General features: G+C 39.0%; 3 protein-coding genes across 6 annotated transcripts; all 3 read left to right on the top strand.

Moving 5' to 3' along the window:
- Window positions 1–48: 48 nt before the first annotated feature.
- On the top strand, window positions 49–3,911 carry nudt21 (nudix hydrolase 21). 2 transcript variants are annotated; one of them, XM_051379342.1, is made up of 7 exons: window positions 49–326; window positions 1,439–1,639; window positions 1,750–1,813; window positions 1,901–1,990; window positions 2,381–2,456; window positions 2,609–2,723; window positions 3,464–3,911. In XM_051379342.1, exons 1-7 carry the CDS (start codon window positions 205–207, stop codon window positions 3,483–3,485), a joined length of 690 nt encoding a protein of 229 aa, XP_051235302.1. In that variant the 5' UTR covers window positions 49–204; the 3' UTR covers window positions 3,486–3,911. The 2 variants fall into 2 exon arrangements, with proteins under 2 accessions (XP_051235302.1, XP_051235304.1); XM_051379344.1 differs by having other exon boundaries at window positions 223–372.
- A 1,068-nt stretch (window positions 3,912–4,979) lies between these two features.
- On the top strand, window positions 4,980–10,643 carry ogfod1 (2-oxoglutarate and iron-dependent oxygenase domain containing 1). Of its 2 annotated transcripts, XM_051379338.1 has the most exons (13): window positions 4,980–5,260; window positions 6,129–6,274; window positions 6,369–6,415; window positions 8,366–8,466; window positions 8,599–8,715; window positions 8,797–8,888; window positions 8,964–9,092; window positions 9,309–9,422; window positions 9,500–9,579; window positions 9,678–9,934; window positions 10,040–10,168; window positions 10,307–10,365; window positions 10,462–10,643. In XM_051379338.1, exons 1-13 carry the CDS (start codon window positions 5,101–5,103, stop codon window positions 10,621–10,623), a joined length of 1,593 nt encoding a protein of 530 aa, XP_051235298.1. In that variant the 5' UTR covers window positions 4,980–5,100; the 3' UTR covers window positions 10,624–10,643. The 2 variants fall into 2 exon arrangements, with proteins under 2 accessions (XP_051235298.1, XP_051235299.1); XM_051379339.1 differs by lacking the exons at window positions 4,980–5,260; window positions 6,129–6,274; window positions 6,369–6,415 and adding an exon at window positions 6,437–8,276.
- A 1,259-nt stretch (window positions 10,644–11,902) lies between these two features.
- On the top strand, window positions 11,903–20,809 carry tradd (tnfrsf1a-associated via death domain). Of its 2 annotated transcripts, XM_051379341.1 has the most exons (6): window positions 11,984–11,999; window positions 12,209–12,308; window positions 16,137–16,293; window positions 16,443–16,723; window positions 17,573–17,720; window positions 19,963–20,809. In XM_051379341.1, exons 3-6 carry the CDS (start codon window positions 16,140–16,142, stop codon window positions 20,259–20,261), a joined length of 882 nt encoding a protein of 293 aa, XP_051235301.1. In that variant the 5' UTR covers window positions 11,984–11,999; window positions 12,209–12,308; window positions 16,137–16,139; the 3' UTR covers window positions 20,262–20,809. The 2 variants fall into 2 exon arrangements, with proteins under 2 accessions (XP_051235300.1, XP_051235301.1); XM_051379340.1 differs by lacking the exon at window positions 12,209–12,308 and having other exon boundaries at window positions 11,903–11,999; window positions 19,963–20,808.
- The last annotated feature ends 1,743 nt before the right edge of the window (window positions 20,810–22,552 follow it).

Consider the following 22,552-nt stretch of genomic DNA (forward strand, 5'->3'; position numbering starts at 1 on the left):
TCCTCCACACCACCAGGGCTCGCTGTCGGGAATCTCGCCCAGAAAACCACCCTCACCCGGAAGAGAAGGCCCAAAGGAAACGACGGTAGAAAGAAATTGTTGTGGACTATCCACATAATTACTTTAGCAATTTATATAACCCAACTACCAGCTGAGGTAGATTTTTTGCAGGAGGATTTTAGCCTCGTCGTGCACACGGTAGAGATGTCGGTCGTGCCTCCCAGTCGCTCGTCTGCCGGCTGGCCGCGCGGTGGTGCCGTTCAGTTTGGGAACAAATACATGAGCGGGCCCGCTAAACCGCTCACTCTGGAGAGGACCATCAACCTGTGAGTTCACACCACGCTGCTGGTATCTGTGTCAAAAAATGTTCCGGTTAGTTAACGTACACCGACAATCAAATTTCCAAAAACTTTGTAGCTAACGTTGAGCTGAGTTAACATGTTGTGTTTGCTGCCTGCTGGATACTGATCTTATTATTATTATTATTATTATTATTATTGTGTGTGTGTGTAACAGTGTGTTTGACACAATGCCTCCACGTCTCTGCTGCTGTGGCCATGTTTTAGGCTTCAATGTGTTTGTGGTAGTTTTGAAGTAGGAGAGGGTTGTTTGATAGAAATATCATGTTGTTTATGTAAAGCTTGTAGTCAGTAAGACGCTTTCTTTGTTTTATTAACACTCACATTGTTTAAGAAAATTGTGTTGTTGGATTTTAGTTCCGGCTGCAACTAACCATTGTTCAAGTGTGGAGCTGAAACGGGTTGATCGACGGAAAAACTGTCCACTATTTTCATTGTTTATTCGTTTTTAAGCTAAAATGCCAACATTTTACTGGTTTCAGCTTCTCAAAGGAGAATATATCCGATTTCCTTTGTCCTCTGTAATGTTAAACTAATTATATTTGGCCTTTTCACTGTTGGCCGGACAAAACGAGCAAGTTTAGCTCAGGAAGTTGTGATATGCGTTTTTTATTGTTTGTATTATATTGCACTGATTAATCGAGTAAATAATGAACAGTTAATTTTTCTCTTGATTTTGAAACTTGCAGTGCAGCATTTAGATGTGCACTCAATTGATCTTCAGTAATTTTGATAATCAATTATTAATTAATAAATAAGTCATTAATTTTAGTCTCAAATGTGAGGATTTGCTTGTTTTCTCTTGTTTTTGTTGGACAACAGAAGCATTTTGAAGAAGTCACTTTGGGCTCTGGAAAAATCTATTTTAGATTAGATTCAACTTTATTGTCATTGCACATTTTATTCCATATTATAGGTTTTCTAAACAATAAGTTAATCCAAAGAAAAACAATAGATGGTTTAATCAATTTCATTTTCTGTTGCAGTCTTATAATTCTACTGATAATTACCACATCTTTAGTTTCTATAGCATGTAAGTATGTATTTAACAGTGTTTCATGTGCGTATTTTTACTTCAGATATCCTCTTACCAACTATACATTTGGCACCAAGGAGCCTCTGTATGAGAAGGACAGCTCAGTGGCCGCCCGCTTTCAGCGGATGCGGGAAGAGTTTGATAAGATGGGAATGCGGAGGACCGTGGAGGGCGTTCTAATTGTCCATGAACACAGGCTACCTCATGTGTTACTTCTGCAGCTGGGCACCACTTTCTTCAAACTGTAAGTAGTTAAAGCTCCGAGGGTATAAACGGTATAAACCAGTCCAACCTGTATGGACCTCAGAGGGTCCTGTATGAACAGTCGGCTGAATCCTTGCATCTCTCCTGCAGGCCTGGGGGGGAGTTGAGTCCTGGAGAAGATGAGGTGGAGGGCCTGAAACGCCTGATGACCGAGGTAGCTACGTCACAGCACAGTATAAGCTCCTTGGTGCTATGGTGATTGTGGACTTTATATGTATGTTAACTTTTATTTGGACTTTAGATCCTCGGACGGCAGGACGGCGTGAAGCAGGACTGGGTGATTGACGACTGTATCGGCAACTGGTGGCGCCCCAACTTTGAGCCTCCACAGGTTAGTTCACAAAGACCAGCGGGATAATAAGAGGGTCTGAAGATTGAATTAACTAAAGGAACATTTCTACTGGATATTTTTGTTCAGATATCTTATTTGAGATAAATATGGAAATTTTTTCCACAGTCTCTGGTTTGAAATATGTCCACAAACACACAAATAGTCAGTTTCTTTCTTTTGGTTATAATTTCCAAGATACTTTCACTTTGCTAACCTAACAACATTACTAATGCAGGGAAATGACTCACTGCTTGTCAATGGGAGGATGTTTATCCAGATTGAAACATGCACTCTGGATCCCAGGATGAAGTCTCTGTAGTCAATTAGTCATAATGTCGTTTATATCTGTGCATACTAATGTGAACTGATTCTAAGTCATTTGTTTTGCAGTATCCATATATTCCAGCTCACATCACCAAACCTAAGGAGCATAAGAAGCTATTCCTGGTTCAGTTGCAGGAAAAAGGTCAGCATATTGCAACTTGTGACATTATTGTATTTTAGCATTGAAGTTTAATAGAGAACAAATGGTAGACAGAGGTATAAATCCTGTTGAAAGAAGAGGAGGAGGAGTAACATTGCTTCTGGTTTTGAAACCTGTAATTCATGTCTCCACAGCGCTGTTTGCTGTCCCCAAAAACTATAAACTGGTGGCAGCACCGTTGTTTGAACTATATGACAACGCTCCTGGATATGGACCAATAATTTCCAGTCTACCACAACTATTGAGCAGGTATTGTCTTTCTCTATCTTTCATGTTTGTAATGTTACAAGCCAGTGATCAGCACCAGTTAACACAGTGAAAGCACTCAGTTGTTGGCATGTCTAAGCTTCAGCTGTGGGCTGCAGGGTCGCACAAAGAGTACAAAGACTACTGCTCGGGTTTGAAGAGCCGTTTTAGATATCCATCCTGTTGAAGTGTTTGACCAAAACACTGACGCAAATTCAGTACCTAAACCTGCACCACAGCCTGGTTATGCAAGCCAGGAACAAGGATGCATATGTGTGAATACTACAGTAGTTTGCAGATAAAGATTGAAGACAGAACTGGACTTAAATAAAAAAGAAAAAAACTCTGATATAAACCACCAATATGCAAGTCAGTGTTCAAGAGTTTTATTCAAGTTACGTTGCACCAGACGTGCAATCAGGTGTGCAGAGATTTTTTAAGTTAAGACTTTATTTATAGCAAAGAAATACATATACAAACATTCCTTTCTCATAAAAGTCAAAGTCAATATTTGGAATAGTTTAAATCTGGTATTGTTTACTTGCTTGCAGTCTTTTTCTTGCCTACCTTTTTTGGCACCAGCTGTAGATTAAATTGTCCACTAGTGTCTAGTTTACCATTTTAAAAGAACATTTAAAGTGTTTTTACATTTTAAAATTAAACTGGAAAAGACAAAAATTGCAACTGCATTGCTGTGAAACTTGTAAACTGAATTTGTAATAATGACTGTTTTTCTTTTATAGGTTCAACTTCATTTATAACTAACTTGAATGACCAGAAGTACATCTGGCTGTCTCTGTGAGTGCAGCCCCGTCTGAGTGAAGATGAGAGACAATGTGGGGGGAAAAAATACGTCTCATCTTCAGATCAACTTTCACAAAACAAAAATCTTGTCATGTCGTGTATATTGACAGTTCCACAGGGGTGTTTATACTGTTAGAAGAAAATGAAAATGTCATGTGTCTTTTTTTTAATCTTGAGAAACTGCTAGTTTTTGTAGTATACAAGTCTGTATTCCAGCGTGATAAGAATCTGGTTTTATGTCCTCTCAAAGGAGGCCAATGTTTGATTAAACAAAATACATCATTGAGTTTCCTGTGTTTTAACCTGTAACAATGCTGTGTGTTTTGTTTTTTTCTTTTTAATAAAGCAGTCCTTTTGAGTATGTTTTTATAAAATACAAAGAGCAAAGTGAGTGGCTGACTGATACTTATTAAGTTGTAGAGAGAAAACTCTTTGGGAAGTGATTTTAAATGTTTATTTGGCTTTTCTTCAGTTTACTGATGATTTAATTCAACACCGAGATACACCAATGTTTGGAACAGAAAGTACCAATGTTAAATGCTTCAGTTTTATAAGGTCACTGTTTTTATTTCTTGTTGTACATTTGGTAAAAGAAACCTAGAAGTTGCAGGCTGACATATTGCCTTAATCCGATCCAAACAAGGTGATCAAATATCCATCAAGTGAATGTGAAAACCAGAATATTTCAGCATGAATCAGTACTGGAGCTGATGAGGCTGAAATCTTAATAGATAATAGACTTGTTGTACAGCCAGCACTCAGGTGTTGGACAGAAGAATTGGTCTCACACAGTGAATGACTGACTGACTTTGCCCTGAAGCCTTACCTCATAAGCTTCATCAGTCTCTTGGTTATGTGTAGATTAAGGTTAGACGTGTGCTGTGTCGCGATCACATAGTAAGTACCTAATCAAAGACACTTGACCAACAACATACTTCAATTGTTACATCTATCATAGTGACAGGACAGAAGATTGATGGTCTCTTGCTACAACCATGTCACAACATCATTTTTCAGAAACATGCTGTTATAGGTGTTATCCATTCTCATTAAAGCTGCAGTAGGTCACTTTTATAAAAAAAAATAGCTTATTGTTGCTCTGATTGGTTGTTTTTATTTGTGCCAATAGAAGCACTACAATGAGCCAGAGGAGACTTAGTGTTATACTGACAATATGAAGTGAAAGTCTCAGCAAATATGACAAAAAGTTCATAAAAAAACACCTACTGGAGGAATTATATCTTTTATATCTTATATTTTATGACTTGGTTGCCTCAAAAACCAAGAAAATACATATGTAACGTCCCATTCCTCTTAAAGAGGGTTTTCTTCAAAATACTAAATTAAATGTACCCGTCCAGTCCAATCCAATCCTAAACCTTTAATTTCAACCCAGGAAGGAAGTTTCCGATGCTGCCTGACAGTCTCCACTCAGGGTAAAGTTATTAGACCCCTTCAGAGGACGTCATTTACCCGCGACACACGGGCCATTTCACACCAACTCACGTTACTAAAGTGAATAAAGCTCTTTATAAAACTGCACCTTCGTCCGGTTTCACCCCGGATCGTTTGTACAATGGCGTCAAAACGACGACCGGACGAGAGCAGAGTCACAGAGAAGAAGAGGAAGAAGAAGAATTGTGTAGAAACAGCTGAACTTACTTCAGTTGTAGAAGACGAGCAGCTGAAGAGAGCTGTGAGGGAGGCATGGAGCCAGAGGACTCACTACAGCCAGGGTTAGTGGACAGCACACACACACACACACACACACTCACACACTGATCCGTCACAGAGCAGGTCTGTAGGAACCAGCTCCAGGGTTTGTAAAACAGCATAATAATAATAATAATAATAATAACACATAAAAGGAAATATGAGACACATCACTGATTTCTTCTTGAAGAAGTAGAAAACCCGACTGATTATTATCTTATATCTATTAGTTTATTGATTATTGACAGCTTAGTGAGAGGATGTGTAAGAATGAAGGTTTCTACTCTATTAATCTGCCAATCTACAGTATAGATAGTTATTGATAGTAATTGAACAGTTAAATCTTATCAGACAGAGATTGTATGTGTATCACATTATAGAGTAACATCTATTAATAGTGACAGTTGTTCAGTCACTATTTTATCTATACAGTCCTCTCTTACAATGTGTGTAATTTTATATCACAATATTTATATCATGATGTAGTGATTCTTGTGAAAAATCAATTATGAATCTGTTTATGGACTTTCTGTTGTTTGGACCATTATTGTAATAAAGTTGTTGATTTGCAGCATCATGTACGATTATCTAACAGATTATCCTCTGATGGTTGACATTTTATATCCTCTCTCAGTAGAAATTGTCATATTGCCCAACCACTGGATATGAGTCGAACATATTATTATTATTATTATTGTTATTACATTTGAACCAGCCACTCTTGTTCATCAGGTCCAAATAATATTTCACGTTTGTTGTTCGGAGCTTGTTTCAGTTTTGTGGCTGTAGCAGCCCTGAAACTCTGGTGCTTGGTTTGTTCCGCAGAGCCTTTGCACAAGCTCTTTGTCAATATCTCATGCAGACACACAATCTTTTGCTGTTCGTGTGCAGGGGATCTGGAGCTGGACTGCCACCCTTTCCCTCACTGCATCATCAGGAACTTCCTCGGCAGCGAGACCTTCGTGGAGAACCTGCAGAGAGAGCTGCTGGGGCTCAACTTCCACGAGAAGTCCAACGATCTGTACAAATTTAAACAGGTTGTCTGATCAGACTGATCTTCTCACAGATTTATCCCAGTGGGTTTGTGCTGTTGTCTTGTTATTATCTTACTTTGTTATTGTTCCTATACAGTCAGATGACCTGAAGAAGAGAACGGAGCAACATATTGCAGGACTGAGGTAGAAAGCTAGCTTGTGTTCTTGTGTTTATGTGCTGAGTATACCAGACCCAATACACGTCGGTGTGAGTGTCTTTTGCAGCCGAGTTATTGAATAAAATAGGACAGATGTAGAGAGAGGTGAAGTGTGGATAATAGCCGGTGTTCTGACAATCTGAGCTGCTCACCCAGCATGAGTTACAAGTGGAATTAAAGTACTGTGAAGTGAGTTATCTCATTCTGTCCGGTGGGTAAAAAGTACGGATAAAAATCACATTACATTAATTTGGTAGACTCAATCCATCAATCTACACACACACAGTTTTACACACTCATCTGGAGCAAGTTGCTGACTTAAGAGCCAGTACTGAACCTCCAAAAACATAAACATAGAATATGTTATATTCGCGGCTATGGGGTCTCACTCATCAAAACAATTATAAAAGACAAAGTTAGACCTTTTGGAGTAGCGTGGGACCAGTGGAGTGAGATTCTCTGATAACTTAAGAATATTGTTGAAAACATTTAGAATAATGTTAGTACACAATTTAACAAAATAATATAACATAGTTGTAGTGTTTAATGCTGAAATGTTACATATTATAGCTTTAAAGCACATTTTTATTTTCTGGTAATCCTTTGTGATCAATATTTATTACCTGACAGAATGACCTTTTCTTTCTCTAAAGCCAGGTTATTCATTGTGATTTTGTTGCTCCTTTTTTTCACCTGACAAAATGAAATGCACAGATTTTAAGCACATTTGATGGTCCATTTTGAGATACAGTATTCTTACCTTTAAACCACTTTAACCTTACTGGTATCTCATCATGAGAGAAAAACTCAAAGACAGGACAACTACTATTTTTTAGTCACTGCTGATCTCAGCGCTATAAATCCAGCGATGGCATTCTGTGCTACTTGTGACGTCTAAGCTTAGTTTTCCCATCTAAAACCTTCTAAAGTTGCCACACACAGCATATTCTAAAAATATTCAACAAAGACACACTTAGACACATAGATTAATCAGTATTTATCCTCAACGTCTGCATTGTTAAGTTGGTTAAAATAAATGTTTTACGTCAGCAGTATGGAAATGGCAAGGCTTGAAATGCAGACGTGTCCCCAGTGGTAGTGAGACATTTTGGGGTTTAGTTATCAGCTCCACCAGGTGGAGCCAGAGATTATAGCTGCCTCCTAATTAGCATGTTTCCTTCATTTAGTGCTGTTGACTCTGAAAGGTAGCCTTAACATTTGGCACAGTGGGACTGTACAGCACTGGCTGTACTGGAAAATGGATCCAGCTGCAGTTAATCACCTGTGAGCAGAAGGTGAAAGTGGAAACTGTTTCTTATTCAGTCTGGTACTCACTGGTACACTGTGAGTCATTACAGCAGTGTAAATGTTGGGGCTTTCAAACAAATGACCTGAAACAATACTGTTACTGTAGAATTATTGAGCAGGGAGAGCTGCCAGACACTGCCAAGAGGTTCAGTGTTTGAACCAAGTCCAATAAAAATTCTGATGTCGATGTATAAAACCAGACCAAAACGAGCTTGATGTCAAATCTGAATCCAAGACGACACCTTTGAGACTCATACATTACCCAGATAGCAAAATAATGCACAAACCTTCTGCTTTATTTAGAAATAATGGACATTTTTTTGCAATTATGGAAAGCAGTATTTACAGTAACAAACATATAATTTCTTCTAAATACGTTTGTGATTATGCTGTGCTACACCTACTGAAGAAATACAGCCCAGGAGAATAAATACCATAATTAGATGCACCATACCGGCCTCCTCTTGTGATCATCTATTATTTATGTTGCAACAAAATGTCATGGTAGGTTTGAGCAGTCGAAACAATCTGTCTGCATGGTGAGGCTTATACAAGGTTAAAGGTCTAGCATTATTGTCATTGTCAGTAGTGAATGAAATGCATTTCACATTAATGTCGCTGTTTTCAGGGCAGCACTGTTTGGGCGTTTCCGTTCCTGGCTCGGGGGAGTGTTGGGAGTTGAACTGGAGCCCACAGTGGATATTTCTTGTGCCAGATATGAATACACAGGTAAGCTTTGTTTTAACGTCTTACAGGAAGTACTGTTATATTTTTAGGCTCTTTTGATCAGATATGCGATGACTACTCTGCTGTACATTTTTCCTTTTTTTAAATATATGTACTGTTCTCTCTTCTGTCTAGATGTTCTCTTGTGTCATGATGATGAATTGGAGGGGAGGCGCGTTGCTTTCATCCTGTATCTCGTGCCTCCCTGGCAAAGCAGCGATGGAGGAACCCTCGATCTTTACACAACTGACAGTGAGTATCCCAGTTTGTGTGTGTGTACTTCTCTTCGTTTAAACAACAGAAATCTTATATAATCTTTGTCTTTGTCATCAGGTAATTTCCAACCGCAGAGCATAGTGAAGTCACTCGTACCTTCTTTGAACACCCTTGTCCTCTTTGAAGTTTCTCCAGTCTCCTTTCACCAAGTAAGATGAACCGCTCCGGCCTTTTCATCGATGTTGTACCTGTGATTTCATATCGATAACATGTGTTATGTCCAGGTGTCCGAGGTTTTGACGGAGGACAAGTGTCGTCTGTCTCTGAGTGGCTGGTTTCACGGGCCGTCTCTGGAGCGTCCTCCTCGCCACACAGAGGCCCCCGTCCAACGGAGCCCACACTTACCAAGAGACGTGAGTTTGTTCAAACATGTACAAAAGGTTTTTCTAAGCATCACTAATTGACATGTTTATTTAATCTACAAAAACCAAAAGGAAAGAAACAACATATTTCTGGTTCACATGGTGGTATTGATCTTCTCATTAACTTTCAGCAAGTGCATTTCCAAAAATGTCAAACAATGGACAGCCTACGTTCCTGCTGATATGTGGTTGTTGTGTTTACCACAGGAAACGTTGCTTCTGGAGTGGGTCAATCCAGTCTACCTGGACATATCCTATCAAGAGCAGATCCAGGAGGAGTTTGAGGACAGCTCTGAAATTCAGCTCAAAGATTTTCTCAAGGTAACTTCTTTCCTCATTTTCTTCTTCCTGGCACGTTTCCACTGGTTCCTGTTGGCTGACTGTGTGTCTGTCCTCAGGAGGAGAAGTTCAGGGAGGTGAGTGAAGCCCTGCGACTCGCTCAGATTCAGTGGACAAAGAGGGGTCCGCCCAATAAGAGGTAGGACAGGTTTCACAGATCATTTAACACAAGAGTGATGTTATGTTTATATTTGCTGGAGATAATGTGATTACCTCCACTGTATTTTTGTGACTCAGGTGCTATGAAGTGGCTTCTCTGGACACTCTGCCTCAGTGTGTGAGTGCATGTTGGGAGCTCCTTCGTTCAGAGGCCTTCTTCCTGCTTCTCTCCAACTTCACCGGCCTTCGATTGCACTACCTGTGTCCTGCTGATGAGGATGATGAAGAGAAAGATGAAGAGAAGGAGGAGAAAAAGGAGCAAGAGGACGTAGTAGACGGAGAAGCCACGGGATCTTCAACCGAATCACAATCAGTGAATACAAGCAGAGAGAAAGGTGTTTGTCAGGTTCTTCAGTCTGCACAGCTGTGTGTGTGTGTGTGTGTGTGTGTGTGTGTGTGTGTGTGATTGACCTTTGTTTGTTTGTTTGTTTGTTGTTTAGAGCTGAGCACACCTGTATGTTGTGGTGAACTGCGTCGATGGTCTCATGGCTGCTACACTCTGTTGCATGATGGAGAAGCAGCGCGGGCAGAATATGCTCTGGACCTTGTTTTGCCTTTTTGCAGCCCTGGTGAGTCCACGCACACACACACACACACACACACACACACACACACACACACACACACACACACACACACACACACACACACAGTATGAACATCAATCAATATTGTGAATGTTTCAACACTTGAATTGTCTTTCATAGACTGGCAGTCAGATTTTGGAGGCTTCACGTGTTATGTTGCTAATGAGGAGGACGAGGAGGTGAGAGTTGATTACAGTATGAAGTGTAATTGTACATGTGTGAGCGATCAATCATTGATCATCATCATTACTGCTTTGGTTTCCTCGTCATCACAGCTGCTGACGGTGTATCCAGAGGACAATTCCCTCGCCCTCGTGTACAGAGACAAAGAAACTCTCAAATTTGTCAAACATGTCAACCACAAGAGCTCTTCGGATTCTACTAATAATTCTACCAGCAGAGCGTTGTATGACTTCTCTTTTGTGTACTATGAATAAATATACAGTATCTGTATGTATATATATCGGTTGTGTGGGTTTCTTGACATCTTTGGTTCATCTTCCAGTGTTGTGCACAGAGACATCGACATGGATCAGTGGTGTACACATTCATAGATGCTGACCTAAACTAGTTGGGGTTCTGTGTTTTGCTAACGGACACTTTGAATATGAACAGAAGGAACTAGGGATTGAACCACCAACCCTTTGGTTGTTAGACATTGTTACATTAGAAAGCTCCCTTTTTGTGCGTGTTCATTTCATGAAAATTACAAATTGTACAACTGGCTGTGTCATTTTTATTGAAGCCCTAAGTTTGTGATAAGACAGGAGAAAAGACAGGATGAGACCCCATCCCAGAATCCATTTTATTGAATATCTATTTATAATCAATTCTTCCAACAAATACAGGATACATTCATTATTCCAACATATTTTTAGAAGAGAAACCCCTCCATGGCAGCTTATTTGTAATTCTCTAAAGTTTGAAGAATGCATGCAGAAATGTAGCTACTATAACTGATCATTATTTATATTATTGATTAGTCTTTTACTCAGTTATATGTAGAAGAGTAAAAAATGTCGATCACTCAAGGTAAATTGCTTGTTTTGTCTGTCCTACAGTGCAGAACTCAGTGATATTTTACTTTATAATGATATAAAATGGAGGATAAATGAATGGTTCTGACCATCTGGAACCGCCAAAGGTTGTATCGATCGACTAATTGATCAATTGACTTCTCAATTTTCTTGTACACGGTCTGTCCATGCCTTATCTAGCAGTACATAAAACATAATGTTAGTAGACAGGATACTAACCTGCTTTGCCTTTTGGTGGGTTTTTGAGCAACTTTAACATCTGTTAACACGAACAGAAACCATTTATATAACCACAGTAACAGTACAGAAACACAGGGCTTGTAGGTCTCTCGCAGGAAATGAGAAATAATCGATGCAGGGGTTGACATTGACAGCTTAATGTCGCCATTATAGTACAACTGATTTAGTCCATTCCTGTTATAATGCGTGCTTTGGTCACTTCACCCAGACAGTTTGTCGCCAACAAACACTTCCTTGATTATTTTAACTCCCACCAGCTTCACCTCCCTTCATCGTAAGGAGTCATAACAGGGAAATGTTCATTTTAAAAGGTATGTAACTCATGCGTATGCCCTACATATGGATTCCTACATTTAAAAAAAAAAAAACACTTCCTTCCTGTCATATTTTTTTCCCCAGGCGGCGTGTTGATTTCCACCAATCAGAGCGCTCTTCGAGTTCTGCTCAGCCAATGGGAGGCCAGGAAGTTATTACCGTGTCAGTGGGTGTGATCCCGCAGGAGGAAGCGTCACCGAACAATATCACAAAGTTTTAAGGTAAGTTTGTACCGACTTTAACCAAGGATTACTTTACAGGGAATCAAAACAATGATGAGTTAGACACCGTGTCTTGCTGCTGCGGTGTTTCTTAGCTGTCCAGTAAACACTAAAGCAGTCTGTTTTGTCGCACCGGGGCCGAAGTTTTACGGCAGTTGTGTCTACTCTACGTGAGGTTCACTAACACGAACTTTATGTCTTTATGTTAGTCCTATAAAGCTGGTATCTATACAGCGGGCGGTTCCTGTCGCCGGCTGGTCGACTCACACTGTAAAGCTGCTGTAAAACACTGGTTCACACCTGTGGCAGGTAACTAACGTTATAGCTATCTTCATGTGGTCTAACCGAAAACCCCCCTGTACCTGTACGTCTGGGTCGCCTAGCAACCACTTCTTCTGCCAGGCCAGCGGATTAAAGTTTAAAAACCAAACATGTATCACAATTAAAATCAGAGGTGGAAGACAATATCAATCTCAATATATCACCCTGGTTATAGTATCTAAGATATCGCAATGTACACAGCCGTGATTAAAATAATGTGCAATTATAGTACTGTATTTTGTTCTCTGCTGTGTTACCATAAAAACTTCTGATCTCCAGAAATACTGCAAAATCTGTTTCAGTAATAATTGTATTGGTTTTTGGAAAGGTCGCTAGACACAGTGTCCTAATGCCAAAGTATGAGTCGTTTTACAAAAGCTGTTGTCCTTTAAAGTATAAGTTCACTTGTTTTCTGTATGTATAAAATCATTAATATTCACTGTAATTGTTCCTCTCGTTGGGTACTCATTCTTAGAGCTGCATGATGTGGTAAAAAACATTATATTGTGATTATTCTCACAGATATTTAAGTATGATTTATAATTAGTTGGAAATGATTGATGATGTGACATTGTTTGGGTTGCTGTACCAAACAGTAGGGCAACAAAAAACCTCACTACAGTACTTCTAGTTTACCGTACACATTTACCTTTATCAAATAAAATCAATTAATTGTGCGGCCCTACTCAGTCTATGTAAAAAAAAATCAGTCTAAAGTTAAACTAAAGCCAATAAGAGGCATCTGCAAATAAATTTTTGCAAAAACTTCCAACAAATGTTTGTAATTTTACATTTTTGTTGATAATTTTTCAGTTGGTTGATTAATTGATAAATTATTTCAGCACGCTACAATCACTAATACAAGTAATTTAGGCTCCTTATTATAATTCGTTGTCACTTCCCTTGTCCGTGAGTTGGTCAAATAACACTGTGATGCTTTCAATGGCCTTGAGGCAGATGTTTCTTGTAAGGAATGATAACACCAACCCACTCTTTATATGTAACCTGTGAACCTATCCTTTAAGGCCGTACACACCCATGGTGCTCCTACACAGGTGTTTTCAATAATTCTGCCTGATTAGACTCAGGACTGAGGGCATGTACTGTACAGACCATGCTTGACTGACCCGTCCCTCACAGGGTACAACAAACTTGCACCACTATCACTGCAGTACATGGAGTTTGCTGATGTCCTGTATTACCCAGAATAGCTTCATCCAACTAATCTGGCTCCCATGTTAATGACTGGCAAACGTTCACATTTACAGGACATCTCAAGACATTCACGTGATTACAGAGTTGGTATTGTGAGAGTTACATTACTGCGCACTGACAGTATAGCACTATATTCATTTAATGTATGTTTTAGTTACACTGAACGTTGGACGTGAAGCATCCGTGTTTGTTTGGTTTTCAGACAGTTTATATTATATACATTGGAGTTATATAATGAGCACGGCATGAGCTGAGATCTAATTACTCAGCATAACTGGTAATACCTGTGTGGGTGTGCAGTGCTTTTATATTTAGTACACGTACGGACAAGAAGTGTGTTAATTAAAAAAATGACATGTTTGACCTGTTTTGTTTCTTTGAGGTTTACTGTAAACACAACATATTTTGTTTCCCCCCCAAGATACGTCTGTATTTACCTTTCTCTAGATTGAATAGATATCATACGAAGGACAATACAAACAATTTTGATGACAGATGAATAATTTAGGTCGTTTATCAAGCAAAAGGGTTTTTGGGTTTTAGACTGGTGGTCGGACAAAACTGAATCGAAATTATGATGAAATTTTCAGACTAAAAGATAAAAAAAAAATCATCAACCGATTAATTGACACTCAAAACAATCACTAGTGGGAGCCTTACAATGTGTTACGTTTAGTGGCACATGGGTTTCAGGCCGTCATCTACGGGTCTGTTTAGTTTACATGTTGAGCTATAAAGCACTAAAGACAACAGAACAAAACAGACAGAAACTTTCCGTTACCAATTTGTGGAACCACATCGTGTGAATCAAATATTTCTTTCACCTAAATGCCAGATGAACTGTCCAGGGAATACTAGAGGTTGCCTTTTGGCAGCAAAAGCTAAATGATATATTTTAAGCTCCTGATGATCACTTAATCCTCGTACAGCTGGTACAACAAATCTCACAGTGTACTTCCAGAGTACCAGTAGATAGGATAGCATATAATTACATACAGGCTAAGTTGTGGAGATTCCTGTAGACCCACTAGCCAAGCATACTGTGTATTAGTGCAACATGAGGACATGCATATAATCCAGCTCAGAGGATGCTCTCTCTATGCAGAGCGCTCTGCATCCTCTGCATGGAGACAACACCAAGAGTGAGTTAGGGCTTCAGTGATTCATTCAGAGAACAGGAGTTAGGGGCTGGACTGGGGGAGGGGAGGACTGAGATTAAACATGTTTTTATGTAATGAGGGTTTCAAAAGGAGGTTGGGGTAAAAAAGGGTAGAGTGGAGTGAGGACACACAAACCAGGGCTGTCACTGGTCCAGGCAGTTAAATTAGAGAGGCAATTATTTGTTATGCTCAAGTGATTTTAAATTGTATTACCTGCCTCAGATGAAGGAAAGGTATATCAAACATTTCATTAAGTTTAGAGTCTGGTGAACAATTCAAAACAGTGTTTGTGTAACTGAGACAACATCAACACACATGCCTTTTTAAAATATTGTAGGGCTGCAGTGAAATGATGGGGGAATAAAATCAGTTTAACAGATCTAAATGTCTTGAAATAGATGGTTTGGTTCAACCAACAGACCAAAGATATTTTATTTACAATGATAGAAAACAGCAAATCCTCACATTTAAGAAGCCAAACCATTGAATATTTGGCAATTTTGATTGAAAACGACGAGTGTTTCCCATCCTATGTATGTTGTATGTATGCCCCATAGAAACCACTCTACCTGGGTCTGACACGTTAAACTACTTAAAGATCAACCGTAGTTGAATGGCATAATAACATTTACTACGTATTTGTGTTGTATTTGTCACACAACTGTATAAGTATTTAATGTAATTATTAATATAGTGAATTGCTACATCCCTAATCCTTTGGCAGTGTTGCTCTATGTGGGTTTTAATATTATTTAGGTCTCATGATATCATCATCTGAAATGGATGTAGTATTATGTAATAATGGCCTTTGTCAAAAAGCCTTTTCATTTATTTTACAGAGGTACACAAAAAGCAGTCACTTATATTAAGTCAGTTCTATTGATTAATCCCACTTTACAGAGGAGAAGTGCAGTTGGACTGTGCACCAGTCGCACAGATGTTACGAATATACACAGAGAAAAATAAATTAAATTTTCAGTCCACTCAGCGGTTCACTGACTGCTGGAAACAATCAAATAGAAACAAAAAAGAGACAAGGCTGAAGAAGCCAACTCCAGATATTCAAATACACACTGTGAATGATAATCCACAGACATCAATGTTTTGCCGATCTGACCTTTGAATGGAGGAACCCTTAAATCCCTGGTAGATTTAGGCTATTAGGGCATTTTATGGAGTGGAAAGCATCCTGATTTCTCTTTTAAGGCAACGAAATCTAGAAGATGTTTTTCTTTCAGTGTTTTTATGTTTTATGTTATGAAATAAAACATACCCAAAGAAAATGGAGCTATGATTCTCCCAGAATATTTTACAGCAACACAGAAACGCATCACTCTATCATTTCTTTATAAGTTTCTTTGTAGGCTCTGCACATCAGACCTTTTGATGTTGTCTGCTCATCAGTGAAACCATGTGCTGTATGTCTCATATATTTTTTTAGAGAATGGCAGACAAAACTCTGGATCGTGGGCCATGGACAGGATGTGCGGTCATGTTTCTGCAGTCGCTCTCGCCTGGTGTGAACCTGCTCTCTCTCTACAAAGACCAGCAGGAAGGAAAGTTCATTGTTTTCAAAGTCATCAAACTGACTCTCATAGGTGAGCGCTCTAGTTGGAATCTATAAGTCATGTGTGATTAAGATAAAAGACACATCTATCAAGACACTTATTTATTTTAATTCCTTATTTCCTTTTTTTATCTTATATTCTTGACTTCCCGTTTATTAATGAGTATTTTCCATGATCAGATTCTGCCGGAGGTCTGGGTGGTTATGAGATACTTAAGGTCCACGATGCCGATCCCTTTCTGGGGGTGGAGGTGAAGTTTGTGGACGTGGAAGCATGTCGGCAGTTCCTCGAGAGCTACAGCTCTGGAGCCGTGCGTCAGTCCCTCTCCCAACACGCCTGCCGGCTTCTTACTCTTCCCCAAGAGCTCACGGTGGAAACCCAACTCAAGGCCAGCACACACATCCTGGATCTCTATCTGGAGAAGCTGGAACTTTGCCTACAGCACATCCACCGGTCACAGGTATTATAGAAGTCTTTCCTGTGGCGATTTCAGGTGGAGCTTCAGCATTTAAAATTTTAAATAGTTGGTACTTGGGTGATTTCTTCACCCTAACCAATCTCTAGTGAGTGAGTGACAGTTAACCTTTTCAATTTGATCAAAGAAATAAGTTCATTGAGGAGTTGTTATCTCTCTCAGTCGATTTATTACGACCTGTGCAGCTGCATTAAGCTCTTTGCCAAGCAAGCAGTTTAAAAACCAATACCAGTTGTGAAAATAATATTTAGCATTAATATCCCAGTACCACAAAAATATATTTCAACAGAAATACTTTTATTGCTTTATTATTCCAGTTTGTTTGGCTGAATATTTTCCCTTCTTAACACAACACCAGTCACACAGCTCATACTGGCAAAATTAATAAAATAATTAATAGATGGTGATGCGACATCCCCAGAAAGATCTTAAAAACAAACAAAAAAAGTGTAACACTTTGCATCCTCTTTGTAAAGTGTAACTGGCAACTGAAGTTGCATTTTAATGACATCTGACACAGTATTATATTATTTACTGTTGGTTTAGAATGTTTTTTTGTATACTAACTATAATAACATAGTAGTTTATAGTACATATTGTAACAATTAATATGTAGTATGTAAGTAAGATCCAGAGTCAGTGTGTGAAATGATGAACAAAGTGCTCAGAAGGAGAATAACAGAGGAGGGAAGGAGCAGTATAACCACATAAAAACCGAAGTCCTGTGGGAGGCAGATGTACCCTCACACATTAAACAGTAATTATTGTTGCTCTCGGTGGGCGAGTTCATGTTCATTTTATTCAATTTAGGCAATCTTTGTCATTTTATGTCAGCCGGAGCGCCTCCGCGATGAGGAGATTGATGATCTGGAGCAGAAGCTGCAGACTCAGGCTCTCGGTCCTGCCCCACAGTCGACTACCATCACACAGGAGGAGTCTACTGTCCCCAGCAACTGCTTCAGGTTTCAGAACAGAGTGTTTGGTGAGTCCAGATGACCAATTCTACTTAAGTTGTGTGTCCTTTTCCAGATTTGGTGGCAGACTTATGGCCAAAAGAGGTCACAATGGAGATGAAAATAGCATTTATATTATATAGAGAGACTTATTTTCAGATTATTTCTGAATATATTCAGTTGTATTAGATTGGTGGTGAGAGCTTACCATAAGATTTTTAATTGATTTGCAATCTTCCAGGCAGCCATTCATTTCAGTTCAACCATGTGTTAAAGTGAAGTTGAGATAAGTAACTTGCTTGTATCAGCCTGCATTTATTTTTTACAATTGTGTCATTGCTGTATAGTTGTACTAGAGGTTGTATTGTTTTGAACGCTCTTTCTTGTTGGTGTATGTGAGCCCTGTTTAGAAGCCTCTGTATCTTAGATTTGTTGGTTTGCAGTCAAAAAACTACTTTTTTTTTAATGCGAAAAGCTGCCAGATTGATGTTATCTTTTTCACAATATCCAACTTTGCTGTTAGTGTTGGATTTTAACATGTGAATTCAGTACGGTTTGTCTGCTGTCTCTAATCCAACCTTTTATAAATTGATAGTCAGTCTATGGGGAGAGATTAGTGCTAGCAGATAATGTATTTGGATTGCACTGATTTAAATTTGTCAACCTCATATTGAACTGTTAAATAAACATTAACTGATGAGGCCCAACAATGTCTTGAAAGTTAATTTGATTTTCTAATTGAGTTAATTTAAGATTTGATTTCAGTTAATCTAAATTTAGATTCAGGCACACTGTATCTGGGTAATGGGGGACTACTGTTCCCAGAGTGCTTCCTCCAAACAGCCCAAGCTGCTCTGGTTTCAGGTTCAATCTGAAGTATGAAATCTAGTAGGTAAACCAAATTTGATATAAAGAAATTAATTTACCAATTGGACTATAATCTCTGTAAATGTATTCATTCAGTTTATACATGTCAAGTTCAAATCTATGCAATTTAAAATTAATTTTTAGGTGGCACTAATCTCTTTTAATATCAGACGCTCCATTGGTCACCTTACGTGTAAACTCTCTAGAGTCGAATGTAGCTGCTAGTATATAATAGCAACTGTCAGTAAAACCTGCTGATTTTACTTAAAGCAATTGCTTTAAGTGTCAAGCTATGATCAAGGACAGCTTTATTATCCCTACAGGGCAGTTTGTTGTGCAGCCAGCAGCATATGCACAACCTACATTTTCCAGTTGCTCAGTGTCAAGCAGGTGTTCACTTCACTTCAGAGCGATGCTGAAACAAAACAGAGCTGCCCAATAATTGAAATACTCAAGCTCACATTAACTTTCTCTCCTGAGAATTTTAAATTGATGTTGGTGCTTGTGGTGGGACAAGGGGAATTGGGAAAATATGCCACCAGTGATATTTACCGAAAGATTTAAGCAGATTTTTAAACAGCAAAGAGCAGACAAACACTTTGGTCATTATGTCTTTATTAAAAACACCACAACACCTGAGTGTTCAGTATTTATTCACACACATTAACAGCCAACCTGCACTAATCAATAATTTTGTACCAACGATAAATTAAATGACTACAGATAATGTGAAAAGTGCCGACTGTAGTGACAACCCCGACAGAGAATCATCACCCAGCTCTACATGTTTCATCTCTTCGCAGCATTTCAGCACGTTTCAGCTCATTGTTTTGGTCTTATGTCCCACAGATTTACTGTTTTAGTTCATTTCCACTGTTCTCATCAGCGTTGTTTTCAGCAATCCACTGTACCTTACCTCCCCAGCACCAAAACGGCAAACAGACAAAGCTAACAACTAGCTAGCATTTAGCAGCTAAAGAGCAAGATATTTCCCTCAGGAGTTGTTGGGGACCAAAACACCGCTAAAAGAAGAGTGAATGTTGGACTCAGGTGGAGTCTGGGTGTCTCAGGTGTCTGCTGGGTGTGTAAATAGCAACTGTTGCTAACATGTTCTCCATAACAACTTTATATGTGATAACATGTAAATGCTGTGTTTACAGCTTGTATCACTGTCCCCAAGTGGCCAAAGAAATTAATCAGTGCTGCTTTAATGCTTTAAAGGCCTAACGTAAAAACAATCCTGTTGATGTCCTGTAAGGTCACGGTGCACGACAAGTTGAAGTTATTCTGGGAAATGTTTACTGTTTACACATATATGTTTATAATAAAAGGTTTATGTAATCACCATTAAGTACACTTTACATTGTTTTTTTCCCCCTCATTCTTTATCCTTTGGCCCGTCAGAGGACCGAATGCTGACACAGGCAGATGTTCAGAGCTTTTCCAACGGAGTGGGCCGTCAGTGGAAGCATGTAGGGAGGGCCCTGGGGAAGAGCTGCCGGGCGCTGAAGGGTCCGGCCATAGACAACCTGGCCTACGAGTACGAGAGAGAAGGGCTGTATGAGCAAGCCTATCAGCTGCTCAGCCGCTTCATCCAGGCGGAGGGGAGAGCAGCCAAGCTGAGCCGGCTGGTCAAAGCACTGGAGGACTGCAAACTCACCAGCCTGGCTGAAAATATTCTGGACATACAGCCACGAGAGTAACTCTGTGTGCTTCTGTTCTGCATACGAGTCGTGAAAACTGAGGGGGACAGGTCCTCTCTACTTGAGGAGCAGTTGACTTTGTCCTGCCTGCTTTTATATACAGTATGTTTGTCCCTGATTGACGATCAAAATCATTCCTCTGTGTGAGTCTGTGTGTGTGTGTGTGTGTGTGTGTGTGTGTGTGTGTGTGTGTGTGTGCGTGAGTGTGTTTTTTTCTGACAGGTTGTGTGAACACATGCTAGCATGTGTGTGTGAATTGATTCATATCATATTTGCTTTTCAATTATTAGTGTTATTGATTGTTTTCATTTAGATGGAATTATCTGTCTTCACTGTTTTAAAAAAGTATGCTGTTTTGGGTTTGATGCACTGTTTAAACTGTTTCCATCATGTACCTCTTTTATTTCTGCTTTATAAGTCAATTTGCAGATGGAACCTGTTGTTGTTGCTAATGAGTGCACAACTGACGGTTTTTGATTTTTTTTTTATTCTATAAAATGGGTTCATACAAATTAAATTGTTGTAAAAAAAAAAATAGAAGTCCTCATGTTTTGTTTGATGCATTAGTGTAATTAAAACTGAAAACATAATTTTGTCAAAATTCCCTCAGGTATAATTTAGTGTTAATCCTCCCTCCCTCCCTCCCTACCATCACTGGCTGTCACTCACACACACACACACACACGTGCACATGCTCATATGATTAAACAGTGCTGATTACTGATGTTGTAGCTGAATGTGTATGTGCCTGCATGTGTCACGTTGTGGGAGCTTCGGGGCAGAGAGGTGGAGATTGCAGCTGAGACGTGTGCAGAGGTTTTATCTCAGCTTGGCTGTCAAAGAGGACATTTACTGATGGATGGACTCTCTTCAGGTTGAGCTCCTCTGCTGGTTTTCATTCAGGGTCCACTATAAAAGCCCCAACCCCCCTTTTTTACTCCACTTGACCATCCATCCAGATGTGATGTGTGGATTAGAAGCTTTTATCACACACATTTATTACTGCTATATGGTTTGGCCACATCCCCCAACGTTGACATACACAGTTTTATAAGTTATTATGATAAACACACATACATCCCTCTTTATGTCTGCCGTAGCCAGGCCCAGAACTATCACTGAAGAGGTTATGCCGTCTAATATCTCTGTAACTTGTTTATGACATAAAGAGGAGTTAGACACAAATACATGCACATGTTGGGTTTTTAAAGCTCATATTATTGAAGACTAAGACATATTGTGATTTTTAAAGAATTATTGTAGAGTTGGCCCATAATTTGTTGGTGGGTGGGGTTTTGCTGGGTGAATTTGGTGTGACCTCTGTGTCCTGTCTATGGCCCTGGCTGTAACTGTCTTGGATTACACATTTGTTTATAATCTGCACACGTGGAGAGTGATTAAGTACATTTATTTAAGTACTGCACTCCAGTGTTTCCATTTTCTCCTACTTTACTTGTCTATTTTACTACATTTCAGAAGGAAATATTGTACTTTTTACTCATTTACATTTATTTGACTGCTATAGTTCCTAGTTACTTTGCAGATTATAAGATTTTACACATAAAACATTTTTATAAAATATGATAACACTGGTACAGATTAAACTGCTCAGCAGTAAACAATTAAATTACTCTAACTGGGGCCAGTCTGCTGCACTTATAATACTTATACTTAATGTAATACTACTTATTGCGCTTGTAACACTTTTGTACTTATATTTCAATAAGATTTTGAATGCAGGACTTTTATTTGTACATTTTTGAGGCACTTATACTTTGGTATTTCCATTTTATTCCACTTTATCCTTTTACTCCACTACATGAATTTAACATCTAAAGTTAATTGTTTCTTTTCAGAACCTATGATGAGCTTATAAAACACAAATGTTGGCAGGTAATCTACCCAACAGTGAGTAGCCTACTTTTACTTTTGATACCTCCAGTACATTTGGACCTACTGCTCATACAGTTTTACTGAAGTTCCATTTTGAATGCTGGACCTTAACTTGTAATGGTGTTTATTAACACAGTAGCTTTTACTTAAGAATACCTCGCTGTTTTTTATTTGTTAAATAGACTCTTCCACAGCTGATTATATATTTTTTGTAGGCTAATTTAAAAACCGAAACCATGCATGTTCTCTTCGTCTACCACCGTGCCTCCTGTGTGTTTCAGGCCTATTTGTTGAAACCCTTGTAGATAAAAATAATACCGGTGGTGTTGCGGTGTTTTAATTTTCCCAACAACAGCACAATTTCCACTAATACCAAGAGACAAGAGGCCAACATTTGC

This window comes from Dicentrarchus labrax, unplaced genomic scaffold, assembly GCF_905237075.1.
Source record: "Dicentrarchus labrax unplaced genomic scaffold, dlabrax2021, whole genome shotgun sequence".
In the NCBI taxonomy this organism is placed as follows: Eukaryota; Metazoa; Chordata; class Actinopteri; family Moronidae; genus Dicentrarchus; species Dicentrarchus labrax.

Bases quoted from the DNA above. Each gene is read 5' to 3' on its own strand.
- nudt21 (XM_051379342.1), top strand. From the start codon at position 205: ATGTCGGTCGTGCCTCCCAGTCGCTCGTCTGCCGGCTGGCCGCGCGGT. The intron at 1,814-1,900 runs GTAGCTACGTCA...TTTGGACTTTAG, and splicing joins TGAAACGCCTGATGACCGAG to ATCCTCGGACGGCAGGACGG. The intron at 2,724-3,463 runs GTATTGTCTTTC...TTTCTTTTATAG, and splicing joins CTACCACAACTATTGAGCAG to GTTCAACTTCATTTATAACT.
- ogfod1 (XM_051379338.1), top strand. From the start codon at position 5,101: ATGGCGTCAAAACGACGACCGGACGAGAGCAGAGTCACAGAGAAGAAG. The intron at 8,889-8,963 runs GTAAGATGAACC...TGTTATGTCCAG, and splicing joins CTCCAGTCTCCTTTCACCAA to GTGTCCGAGGTTTTGACGGA. The intron at 9,580-9,677 runs GTAGGACAGGTT...TTTGTGACTCAG, and splicing joins AGGGGTCCGCCCAATAAGAG to GTGCTATGAAGTGGCTTCTC.
- tradd (XM_051379340.1), top strand. From the start codon at position 16,140: ATGGCAGACAAAACTCTGGATCGTGGGCCATGGACAGGATGTGCGGTC. The intron at 16,294-16,442 runs GTGAGCGCTCTA...TTCCATGATCAG, and splicing joins CATCAAACTGACTCTCATAG to ATTCTGCCGGAGGTCTGGGT. The intron at 17,721-19,962 runs GTGAGTCCAGAT...TTGGCCCGTCAG, and splicing joins GTTTCAGAACAGAGTGTTTG to AGGACCGAATGCTGACACAG.